The sequence below is a fragment of the Neomonachus schauinslandi genome, chromosome 6 (genome assembly GCF_002201575.2).
Source record: "Neomonachus schauinslandi chromosome 6, ASM220157v2, whole genome shotgun sequence".
Taxonomy (NCBI): domain Eukaryota; kingdom Metazoa; phylum Chordata; class Mammalia; order Carnivora; family Phocidae; genus Neomonachus; species Neomonachus schauinslandi.
In genome coordinates, this window is record NC_058408.1 from 72232042 (window position 1) to 72245030 (window position 12989).

Genomic DNA, 12989 nt, shown 5'->3' on the forward strand with positions numbered 1-12989 from the left:
CATGATAAACACCAGACTGTTAAAAATTAGCTGTTTATGTATAATATGGCCCTAAATGGGAATACTATATATATTTCAAGAGATTTTCTAATTTAATGTATAAAGAAGAATATAGAGATTTGAACCTTAAACTGAGGGGGAAAAAGTGGAAAGCAATAACTCAGTTTTCTTTTTTTCTTTCACTGTACTATGGCTGGGTTTTCAGGTCTCCCATTTCTTAAGTAGCTTATGAATAAGTCTCTGAAGCAATACATGTCTTACTTTTCTCTTGAAGTCATTGTAGCATGAGATTATCTGAACCATCTGCAGTATGGGAAGTTACTCCAAAAGCCATTGTTATGAACTACTCTGGGAATTGGTTTTCAGTTATTTTGACAGAACATTTAAAAATGTACAAGTCGTAGAGTTTTCCATAGTTCTACCATACATTTAGAACTTTTCAGTCTGTATGATCAGCAACAACACAGTAAAACAGAGTAACTGGGACTCTGACTTTGATTCATTGATGTTGAGTCTCATTATCCAACTACCATGTTTGATGTGAATGGCTTAAATTCTAGTGTAACAATAAAAGCACTTGTATTAAAATGTGAAAGCCTTTTATCAACCAAAAAAGATTGTTTTCATGCTTGAATAAATGTTTTAATGTTTTATTATATTAATATAACTTGTCCACTACAATAGATGTTTTTTAGGACTTTATTAAAATGTCATGTAGGAAATCAGATGGTAATATCTCAGACATAAATGTGGAACTTGTTTTACAGAGCATTATAAGTGACAAAATTGTTATAAAACAAATTACATTGCAGAAAAAAGGCATAAATACTTGGAGGCATTTATTTTAAACGGTGAAAGGGCATGAAGTAGTATAAAATATTCAAATTATGAGAATTTGTCCAGAGGCTGTTCATCTCCCATTACATAATAAATAAAATTAAGAAATATCTAAATTTCAAAAGAATAACAAAATGATAAAATTGTTAGTGTATCTGACAAAAGTTTGTTTTCATAAACTATAAAATGAGAGAGTGAATGCTCATGAAATTATGTTTTCTTAAATAGGATGTAAAATACACAGTCTGATTCCTCTTTGGAAAATGATATAATGTATTCAGATATTATTATAGAGAATAAAAATAAATGTTACAAAAATAATCACAATATCTATGAGAGTTTTAATATTCCACTGTATATTTTTGAATTTTGTACAGTGAGCCTCAATTGTTTTGAAATTAAGAAAGAAGAAAAAAATAGATGTTAATTGCTAATGTTTGTCAAAGATGGGATTCAGATGTTTGCATTTCCAGCATGGCTACCTATGTGACAATGAATGGAAATGACAATATATATTAGTTTTAAGAAACCATTCCTTGATTCAAAGGATTATGAAACTGCTAAAGATTAATTGAGTCTTCCAACTTTGACATAATCATAAACAAGATAGATGTCTTTCTTCCCGAATGAATTAAGCACAGTTTTATTTTTCTCCTGGAGGCTGGAGAATCAGTTCGGTTTTCTCCTTCAGTTTGGCAATTTTTCATTGTTGCTAAGAAGCTCAACAGCCTTAAAAGCTTTTTTCAGTTTTCAACATGAATCTGAGAATCATGCATCTTAAATATTCAGGCTACATTTGCTGAAAGGGAAAAAACAGTGGAAAGTAGTTCCCAATGGGAGAAAGGCTCCCTGTGACTTAAGATCTTTGTGTGTCTTATCTGTTTGTTTGTTTTCTCTGTCACTAGTACTGGGATTCTAACCTTAGGGAAAGCCCTGGACAGGGAGAGCACCGATCGCTACATTCTGATCGTCACTGCTTCGGACGGCAGGCCCGATGGGGTGAGTACTCAGCCTGGGGACAATGGGTGGTAAGAACAGAGCTGGTAGTCTGATGCTCTGAAACAGTGTATCATAATCATGAGTCTGGGAATTAATCTCCTCACCCAGAGCAGCTCCTTAATACTTGGAATAGTGCTCTTTTAATAGTTGAACCTATACTCTGAATCTATCAGGGTGGTGGAACTTTTTGACTTGACAGAATACACACTTGGGATTGGCATTCTTACCCAGCTTCTGGGGAAAATGAAATCTAACAGTCTAAAACGCATTCCATGGTGATCATCATCGGCACAACACTCTGAAATGTCTCCTGGCAGTTTTGACTCTGTTGGAATCTGTTCCCTTTCATGTCACTTTGTTGGGGGGGCAGAGTGTGGATAGATGTCTTGAAGCACTTAGGAAACCAAGTTGATTGATTCCACAAGTTGTAAGCAGCATTCAGGATCCTGACTAATCCTTGGTGATGGAAGTGGTTTAAATGGGTCCATAATTCCAGAGAGGATAAATGTTATTTTCTCTGCACCAAAAATCAGTTTTAAGAATAAAGAAATTGTTTAGTCATTCTGGAGTGTTTTAAAATCATTTGACTGTATTCTTTTTTTTTTTTTTTTAAGATTTTATTTATTTATTTGACAGAGAGAGAGACACAGCAAGAGAGAGAACACAAGCAGGGGGAGTGGGAGAGGGAGAAACAGGCTTCCTGCGGAGGAGGGAGCCCGATGCGGGGCTCGATCCCAGGACCCTGGGATCATGACCTGAGCCGAAGGCAGATGCTTAATGACTGAGCCACCCAGGCGCCCCCATTTGACTGTATTCTTTAAACTAACGTGCTTACAACCACTGCTGTTCTAATTTTTTAACATTGTAACATTTCAAAGTTTGGTAACAGGTACTAGACTGTTTTGTTGTTGTTGTTGTTTTGTTGTTTTGTTTTTTTACCATTTCTATGATGCAAAGTAGTTTTTTCTTTAGTCAAATGCTTATGGACCAACTCACTGTTCTCAAATACTCTGTTCTCAAAGAACTCACTGTTCTTTGAAATAATTTCAAATTCAGTTTAGGAGTCTAAGCAAGGTTCACCCAGTTAAAATAGTAACATGGCCCCACATGACTTGAAATGACTTGTTTGATCTGTATGATAGATTGGCTGGGGGCGTATATTTGACGAGGATTGCTCAGAAAATCTTACCATGATAAAAACATATAAACTGAGGCACTTGGGCGGCTCAGTCGGTTAAGCGTCAGCCTTCAGCTCAGATCGTGCTCCTAGGATCCTAGGATCCTGGGATCGAGCCCCGTGTTGGGCTCCCTGCTCAGTTGGGAGTCTGCTCCTCCCTATCCCTCTCCCCCTACTCATGCTCTCTCTTTCTCCCTCTCTCTCTCTCAAATAAATAAATAAAATCTTAAAAAACAAAACAAAGCATATAGACTTGCTACCCGGACACTTTTATTACTTTAATTAAAAGTTAGAAAAATAGATAATTAATTAAATTTGATAAAACTGCCCATAATAAACCATTTACCATTGCTCAAACATTAGGTAAAACAGTTACATGTAGAAAATAAAATATACAGAACAATCTGAGTAAATAGTGGGGCCAGTAGAAGGTACTTAGATGTGTGAAGAAAAATAAAACTCAGATTGATTTTATATATGCAGCATCCCTGATTAAGAGTGTGCCTGTGTTAGATCTATGTAAAGAAGTCGATGCGGCGCTCAAGAAGAAACTGAAAGAATCTGACGTGTTGAAGATTAACTGGCAACTTGTCTAGAAGATAATGAGAGGGGACCTGAGGAGGAGAAGGCATTATTCAGTATGGAGGAAGGGGTGTCAATAATGTAAAATAAATGAGTAGAAGTAAAATAAATGAGTGGCATTCAGGTCAGTCATTAGGATAGAAAAAAATCATTAGGATTAAAAAAAAGAAAACAATACACAGCTTTGGAAGATGTCACATTACAAATCAGATATTAATGGCAGTGGTTTAGGTCGGACCCTTTAAATCTGGTCTTAATAATAATTTCTTAGACAAGAGAACAGATGGGAAAAATAGTATATTAAGATATCTGATGTAATCTCAATCTACTAATTATGGGTTTGCCCACGTCCAAAACTGAAAATAAATTCTGGGTTAATTTCTTCTAGAGCATTTTTTTTTTCCAGTTACTTACTTGGGTATCTCAGTCCCCTTGGCCAGGGGTCACTTAGCATTTTTTGTCCCCGCCCCCCACCACCGCAGCCCCCCTGTTTTCATTCCTAGGATCAGTAAGGTCTCCTTCAGCTTTAAAATTCTGACCCTCCATAAAACTAATGATGTAATGTATGGGGATTAACATAAGAATAAAAATAAAATTAAAAAAAATAATAAATAAAATAAAATAAAATAAGTAAAATTCTGACCCTCTTAAGTAAATGTGTTTTATTTTCAAAATTTGTATTGAGAATATCAGTAGAGAAAGGAACATTTAGGTTTCAAATAAAAGCTTCTTTAGCTAATTCCATTATTTACATAATTTTAGGGATGAACATCTATGTGGGCACATATTGTGGGTTTCTGAAGGAGAAAGTGATAACACAATCACTACAATGTTGTGTTGTGACGTGCTTTTCTTATCTACACATGTAAACTTATTTCCTTTGTAAAGTTATGGTAAAATTAACCTTTTAACCCTAATGATTATGGTTTTGAAGAAAGATATTTAATGAACACAGACCCCAGGTCTATACATTCTTCTTAAATCAAAATTATTACCAGCAATTTGTGTGAAACAGATTGCAAAGATATAATTTGATAATTTCATCATGGAAAACCACCTCCCCTACCACCCCCAAAATATGTTTAAGGGAAAAGAGAGCTAATGTTCTATTGCTCATTGCTAATGTTTTTGTAGACAAAGTTGAAAGAATGTTATTGATGTTCTTGGGTTTTTTTCCATTCTCTAAATCAACTTTGTCAATAGTAGCTGAAAAAAACCTATACAAGTTAAATATCTCATTATTATAAATATTTAGATTTCTTCAGCTATCATGAATACAGATAAACTCATACTTTCTAGAATTAAATAGTTATTTACACTTACTTGGAATTCTTTGCAAATCTATAAAGTTGAAAATTCCTTAAGAAAGCTTCCACCATGTTTTATTCCAATATTTTCACATTTTAGCTGAAAAGACTTTGAAATTTTTGTATATCATATACTTTTTATAAGCAGCTACATTTTACCTTATAATAATAGCATCTAGGATAGCTCCCAAATGCATTTTTTGAAGGAATATACATGCAAATTCTTTTCAGAAGCTTCTTTGTAACATTATTTACTTCTAAGCTAAACTAAGTCCACCAATCTGAACTAAAAATACATTTTATTGGAAAATTTTATTGGAAAATCTGGGCAAACCTTATTATGTTTATGGATATAATTTGATCCACAGGGAGGAAGAAGTTTTCCTCGACCCTCGCTTAAGGTCCCTGGCTGGGTCTGAAAATTAAAGTGACAAAGACAGATTAAGAGGAGAAAGCATACAAATTTATATAAGTTTTACATGATGTTTTAGCCCCCATAAGGAAATGAAGACCCAAAGAATCGGCAAAACCTACTTGCTTTCGAAGTAGGGGAAAGGGAGAGGGCAGGTGTGGGAAGGCAACTAAACTCTGTTGGGAGGCTAAAGGGAGGTGTGAATTATTTTAACAAGGTCTGCTTGTATGGAATTCTCTCTCTCTCAACCTCTTGTGCTTGTTGATAATAAAAATGTTACCTTCCTTCTGATACAGGGAGTCCATCTTTCACATGGGAATGTAATATCCTGCTTTTATGAAAAAGAAGGAAGGACTGAGTGTTTTTCCTGTATTTGCTGTTTTTTCAAGTGCCTTTCATTCAAAGGAGTCAATTTAGCAAAGTGGCATATTTTGCGGTGATGTTCTCTGAACTCCTTCAACAAGGAGTGGTAGGGATAGCCTTTAGGAAGCTGGCTGTAAGAGGAAGCCAAACAGCAGGGGCTTAAACAAAGCAGGGTTTGTTTGTCTCACATATAAAGAAACATAGGGGTGGACAGGAAGGGCTCAGGCAGGGGCTCCTGCTGTCTCTTACCCACTCTGCCATTTATCCTGTGTTTGCTTTCTTCCTCAGTCTACTTACCTAATGGGTTTACAATGACTAATGCAACTCTAGGCATCTGCTCTGCTTTGCAGAGAGGCAAAGAAGAGTCTGCCCTTTTCTCTACCTGAACTAGAGCTCTTTCAGAGACCACACCTGGCATAACGCTTCTTAGATCTTATCATCCACACTGGGCTGAAAGATAAGGAGTAAGTAGGGCTTTGTGGATTGTAGTTGTCTATAAAACAATAGCACAGCAAAATATATGCATATGCAAATCACAGTGAAAATATAAATATGCAAAGAGAAGTCAGGATTTTCTCTTTCTTTTTTTTTAAACAAATTTATCAGTTGTCATTTCCCAATGGGGAAGCATTCCTATTCAAAATACAAAGTTGTTCTGTAGTGTGGATATTTCTGACCAGATTTCCATGAGTTCAGCAATATGGTTTTCATTCCTGACCTATATGATAGATAACTTGATTATATCATGGTTTTTGCTCTCGGTAAAATTTTTTAGAATTCCTAGCTTGACTTCCTCGATTATGGCTTTCATAGTGAATACTGGTGTTGTCTTACAATTCCGGATTGGCAGGAAACTTAGCATCTAAGCTTGGGCCTTGAACTGACATTATTCCCTGAATGTCTTTTATTTTATTTTATTTCATTTTTAAAGATTTTATTTATTTATTTGACAGAGAGAGAGGAGCACAAACAGGCAGAGAGGCAGGGAGAGGGAGAAGCAGACTCTCCACTAAGGAGGGGGGAGCCCAATGCATGGCTCGATCCCAGGACCCTGAGATCGTGACCTGAGCCAAAGGGAGATGCTTAACTGAGCCATCCAGGTACCCCCCTGAATGTCTTTTAAATGTGACAATATAAATAAGCAATTAGAATCTAGAAGCTGAACATTTAACTGTTTAGTCAAACTATAGGAAACATTAACAAGAGAAAAAAAATATATGAGAATTGTGGGTGAAATGCAAAAGACTGAATTTCAATATAGCTCATTTAATAAAATTTTAGAACAGAATAATGATACATATATATATAAATACATATATATATATTTTTAAACAAAACTGCATATATATATATATTTTTTTTTAAACAGAACTTTTATTTGGGTGTATACTCTTATAAGAAGAAATGACCATGTAATTTTAAAAGAGAATGAGCTACTTGTTCATTCTCTTTGAAAAGCATAGATTTATATTTCTCATTTTGGGCAATAAAATACTGACATTTTAGTGTTTTCTGAAATAAATCTTCCAGAAGTTTGATTTTTTTTAAATTGTGAGATAATCTGTGAAGTTCTACTAGTTTCTGCTATGTTTATATTATATATAATAAATTATATTACATATTATTACAATATAGATATTTATAAAGTATATACTCTCCTCACACTGCACTCAGATATGCACAGAATTAAAAGCTCCTTTTTTTAAAATCCCTAATCTAATCTTCCTGAGTCCACTCTGCTGCCTAGATGGTAATATGTCCCTGGGCTGGGTCGGGTCACACTTCACTTGCTTGAAACAACATCCCAACCTCTTTTGTTTTAACCACTCTTTTCAAGGTAAACATGTACTCACCAGTGAAGCTGCTCTTCCTCTCTTGCCTACCCTCATCCTAAAATTGTACAGATGCAGGGTGTGCTTACTAGTTCTTGATGCCAGGAAGAGGGCACCCAGCTCGAATGCTCTCTATCTCTGCCGGTCTCTGTTTGCCTGGTGTGTCTGGTTTGGCCTCTCAGTCCAGTCCCCTACTGACTCCTTTGAGTATTTGGTGCCTCTCTTGCTGCCTAGCACTGACATGAACTTGATTGTGACCATCAGGGTCCTTTGCCCTTACCCAAGGCCTTGCTCACAGAGTGATCTCTCAGCCTCTAGAATTCCTGAGCCACACACAAAGAAACCCAGCTTCTCTCTTTGGCCACTTGTCTCTGCCACTTTTCCATATTCCTTGCCATGTCCTATTAGATGTGACTGCCATGGAACTTCTCTGGAGGCTTCCATGCTCCACAAGGGTCAGCCACCGTTTCACCCAAAGTTCTCTTACTTGCTCAATATCTACCACCACTTTCCCCAAAGTGCTTCCAGAATAATAGGGGGGGAGGGGATGAAGACAAGGACCTTTGCATCCTCATCTTCTCTCTCCCTCTGCTTCTCCTCCCCATAATCCAGAATAGGAAGGCTTTTCTGGAAGACATTTTCTATTCTGTCATTCTCAGAAGGGGAGGAAGGCTCCCATGTCAGCCTCCCTGGTACAAAGGGCACCCTGTCTATGTCATCAAAGAAACTCTATGATCTGGGTCAGGCAGGCTTGCCTCTTGATGTTGTAGTCACAGGATGATTTGTAGCTATGAATAAAAATATTTTGGATTGATATTGCCTAAGAAGAATGCCCATTACAGAGTAGATGTATTTTCCTTGTCCTATTAGATGAAAACAAGAGTGGTCAGATCCTAAATGACACACCCTCATTATTCCAGATTCCAACTCTCCATTTTTATTGAAAGGAATTAAACATGCTAATAAATGTTAGTTTGAACATACATGTTTATAGAAAGGTTTTAAAGGGTCTTTGCATATATATATATATATGGATACATTTCCACATTGACAAAAAAAAAAAGCAGCTGTATCATTCCATTCTTTGTTTCTCAATTATATAGCATATAATACAAATTTTTCTGTTTGTCACTTTATAAGTACATAGTTTCAAATTTAGATCTGTATCAATGGAAAGTCATCATAATTCTATCTTCAGTAAGTAGAGAATGAATACATTTTGAACACCCTAAATATCTTCCACTTAAACCAGGTTTTCAATAATTTAAGAAATTAGCTTGATAGATTCAATAAAGTCCATAATATAAAATTAAGGAAGATTATAAAATACTTTTTTAAAAGAAGTTCTCATGAATAAAAAAAATGGTTTGTGTAGATGAATGTACACATTTGTGGTTTTTTTGACTTTGGCTTTAATCTCATATTTTTATACTGTACCAAACCAGTGGCACCATATTAATGTCTTTATTTCAAGGCCATAGCAGTTTATGAAAATAAATGTGAAGGGCACCTGGGTGGCTCAGTTGGTTAAGCGTCTCCCTTCGGCTCAGGTCATGATCTCAGAGTCCCGGGATCCATCCCCGCATTGGGCTCCCTGCTCAGCGAGGAGTCTGCTTCTCCCTCGCCCACTCCCCCTGCTTGTGTTCCCTCTCTCACTGTGTCTCTCTCTGTCAAATAAATAAATAAAATCTTAAAAAAGTAAATAAATTTGTATTCAAATGGTCTGCTACAACAGAAATATCTGCTTGCATTGTTGAGAATTTAATACATATTGTGAGGATTTAGCCATGATTTAAAACAAAATAAAATCTATGATGTTATAATTAAAATAAGTAATGACCCCAAAAGTGATAATTTATGGAATATAGTACTAAACTGCAAGTACTTCCAGCTAGTAGAATTGTAATTTGATACAACTTTTGAGAAAATAAGCAGTAAGACAAATTCTCTTAATGGGAAACAGGTAGCTTTGCACTAATCAGGTTTATTAGTTTGGTATCTTATCTTTTTTATTTAATTGGCATAATATAAATTGATTTTTAAAATTAATTATGAACATATGTTAGCTGACATATTGTTCTTTTTATTAACTTTACTTAAAATGACCTGAGCTGATAGTCTAAGTAGGCAACCTTAACCAACTGAAAATCTGTCCTTGATATGATACAAAATTCCTCTAGGGCACAGATCCATATTGAAGCAGTGTCACCATCTTTCTGAACCAATCAAAAATATTTACATAATTGTGCTTTACAATTAACTAATCTACAACTATTTCAGTAGATTTAAATGAATAGAGTCAATAGGTCTAATGTGTAGCCTGGGCATTTATAATGATTAATCAAGTGATTCTGATGCAAGTGGTCTCTAGACTACTTTTCAAGAAATACGTAAGTTGGAAATTATTCTATGTGTTCATAGTTTTTATTCCTCATGTCAAATACAATTACTAAGATGTGGAGAAATACATCTATACATAAATTTCAGCCCCTATTAGCACAAAAATGGTTGATTTGTCCTTTAACTTTTCAGATTACTTAGTGATCCAGCTCTCTTCTGTCTTACCTAGCTATAGTCCATAGTTTTTAACTGAGGACCGAAACAGTCTGAAAACATCACACACTATAGGGTCAAGAATGGGAATTGTAAAAAATAGGATGAAAACCCATCTAGTAGATTGACAGGAAAGTGCAGACAGGCTGCCATAAAGAGGGTCAGACAATTTGAAGGAAAGTCAGCAGACTCTAGTGTGGCTACTCTTAGATTTTGACTCCAGGCTGTCAATTTTAACGTTTTGTTCACCTTCAGGCAAATTGAGAACTACTGCTCCTGTAAAAACATCCTTTTACTGGTTTTAACTCACACAACTTTCAGAGAAATAACATTTGTTTAACTGTTTTGTTGTTGTCGTTGTTATAAAAGCAATGTAGCCTTGTTGGAGAAAATGTGGAAAATACATAAAAGTTAAAATAAGCAAATTAAATTTTCTGTATTTCATCTAATCAGAAAATGTTCGAATTTATACAGAACCACATATATCTAATACAAGTGTGTTTGTGCTCATGCATCTTTTAAATTACACGGTTTCATGAAGATATGCATGCAGAAGAATGCACAAACTTTAATTGTGCAGCTTAATAAATTTTCACATAGTGAACACATCTATGTAATCAATATTTAGAATAAGAAACTGAAATCAATTAGCAGCCCAAGAGCCCAGCCTTATGATTGCGCTAGTCCCAGACCCCTTCTTCATAAGGTGATCCCTATTCTGACTTCTATCACAATGAAGACACTGTGCCAATCTTTGAAATGTATACACTTGGAACCATATAGTATGTGCTACTTTGTGTCTGACTTCTTACCCTCAACCTTATGTTCTTGGAATTCATCCCTGTGGGTACTTGTAACCATGCTCTGTTCATTCTCAGTAATATATATTATTGCACTGTGCACATCAAACCATCTACTACTGGTGGACATTTAGGTTGTTTCCAGGTTTTGACTACATAATACGGTTCTGGTCACCCTTGGCATGCCTTTAAATAAAATTTTTATTGGGCTTTTCAATATAGAAATATGTAAAAATCATACTGAATAGCTGTATGAATTTTCACAGATTAAGCCCATCAATGTGGCCAGGACACAAATAGAGAAAGAACCCATTATGAATACCCAAGAATTCCCTGCTATGCATGGTGATTTTTAAATGACTGCTGGATATTGCATGTGGAAAAATTATAAAAGCTTGCAGTAAAGTCATATTGCTCAAAAGAGTATATACTTTTGCTTCTGTTAAAACAGGGACAGACAGCCTTAATTCAATTGGAGTTTCAGCTTTGGGTTTTAGTCGAAGTGAGGTAAGGTCTAGACCCCATGCACCATTACTAATAGAGTGTACAACGTCAATGATCCCAATAAGAAAGACAAGGACAAGTCATTTACCAGGTCCTTGCCTCCTTGGTCACTAGGAAATCCAGTGTTTGACCCCTCAGCCCATGACGGCTGCAGGATCTCCCCAGATTCATTCCCTCTGAGCCAAGCATTGGTGCACCCCACATCACGTACAATCAGGACAAATTGTGTCGGTATTTTTTATTTTTTTTTATTTTATTTTTTTTTTTTTTAAAGATTTTATTTATTTATTTGAGAGAGAGAATGAGACAGAGAGAGAGAGCATGAGATGGGGGAGGGTCAGAGGGAGAAGCAGACTCCCTGCCGAGCAGGGAGCCCGATGCGGGACTCGATCCCGGGACTCCAGGATCATGACCTGAGCCGAAGGCAGTTGCTTAACCGACTGAGCCACCCAGGCGCCCCGTGTCGGTATTTTTTAAAACAAAAGTTGGGTAATTATTTCATCTTGCATATTTCTCCTACTTTTTAATTTACATCTTGTCACATATGTAGTATCATAGCCTGATGGATTTTTCATTTTCCATCCAACGGCCCCTTCTTTCTCTGATTCTGGCCCTAGGCTTCTGTAATGTGCCCCACACTATCACAGAGCTGGGTGCAGGGCAGGTGCTGCTTCTCAGGCTTTGATTAGAAAGAACCGTTTCCAGCCTGACTCACATCTGAAGATGTTCCTTGATTTTGCAAAAGTTGTTGACCTACGTAACAGTCTCTGGTTGCAGCAGGCCAAGGGTTGACCTTTGAACCAGGTAGCACATACTACTTTAAGTGTACCTGCTTACCACTTCCTTGGGCTGTATGACCATAAGGTAATCAGTTAACTAGTGATACGTGGTGCTCAAACTCTTGGTGTAGAGGTGAACCCAGAAAATGATGAATGTAGTATTTTCTGACAGCATTTACTTACCTGAAAATACCCATTTGATGCACTGTGCTCTTTGATAAGACACCATTTTTATTTTTACACAGTGTGAAATGTAAGTGATATAAACTAGAGAAATGTTATATTTCAGAGAAAAACAGGTACATGTGTGTATAAACAAAAGCTTGCCACCCATAAAATGTGAACAAGATAAAGGTAAAATCACTTTCTCAAAGTAAGCCTCCAGGAAATATTTGACATTTTCAAGAAGATGTTTGCCCTGTAATATCATCATTTGCTTTCTCCATCTGTTTTTTTGAAATGCTTGAATATTGCAAACTTCCTTTTTTTTTTTTTTTCTTTTTTCTTTTTGGAAAGCTAAGGAGTAAGAATAGCAACGAGATGCTTTGGATTTTAGTTGGAGTGAGGCAAGGTCTCGCTCTATTTCAGACAGACAAACTCCAAGATGACTGATGAGATGACATCAACATGAAAATAAATTCTTTCATATTTAGTCCTTCTTTTTTTTTCCTTTAAGACCTCTACTGCTACCGTAAATGTGGTGGTGACAGATGTCAATGACAATGCACCAGTGTTCGACCCCTTTCTGCCTAGAAACCTGTCTGTGGTGGAGGAAGAAACCAATGCCTTTGTGGGTCAAGTACGGGTAAGTGGAAGATATATATTAAATGTATTTTTTTGTTGA

At 36.1% G+C, this 12989-nt stretch overlaps 1 protein-coding gene across 17 annotated transcripts in view; it reads left to right on the plus strand.

Moving 5' to 3' along the window:
* The window catches only part of PCDH15 (protocadherin related 15), an 813949-nt gene that overhangs the window by 549745 nt on the left and 251215 nt on the right, over window positions 1-12989 (plus strand). For all 17 annotated transcript variants that reach the window (XM_021696071.1, XM_021696072.1, XM_044916450.1 and 14 more), the window contains 2 exons: window positions 1743-1836; window positions 12822-12950. In XM_021696071.1, the coding sequence (XP_021551746.1) occupies window positions 1743-1836; window positions 12822-12950 (223 nt within the window). The remainder of the gene's footprint in view (window positions 1-1742; window positions 1837-12821; window positions 12951-12989) is intronic.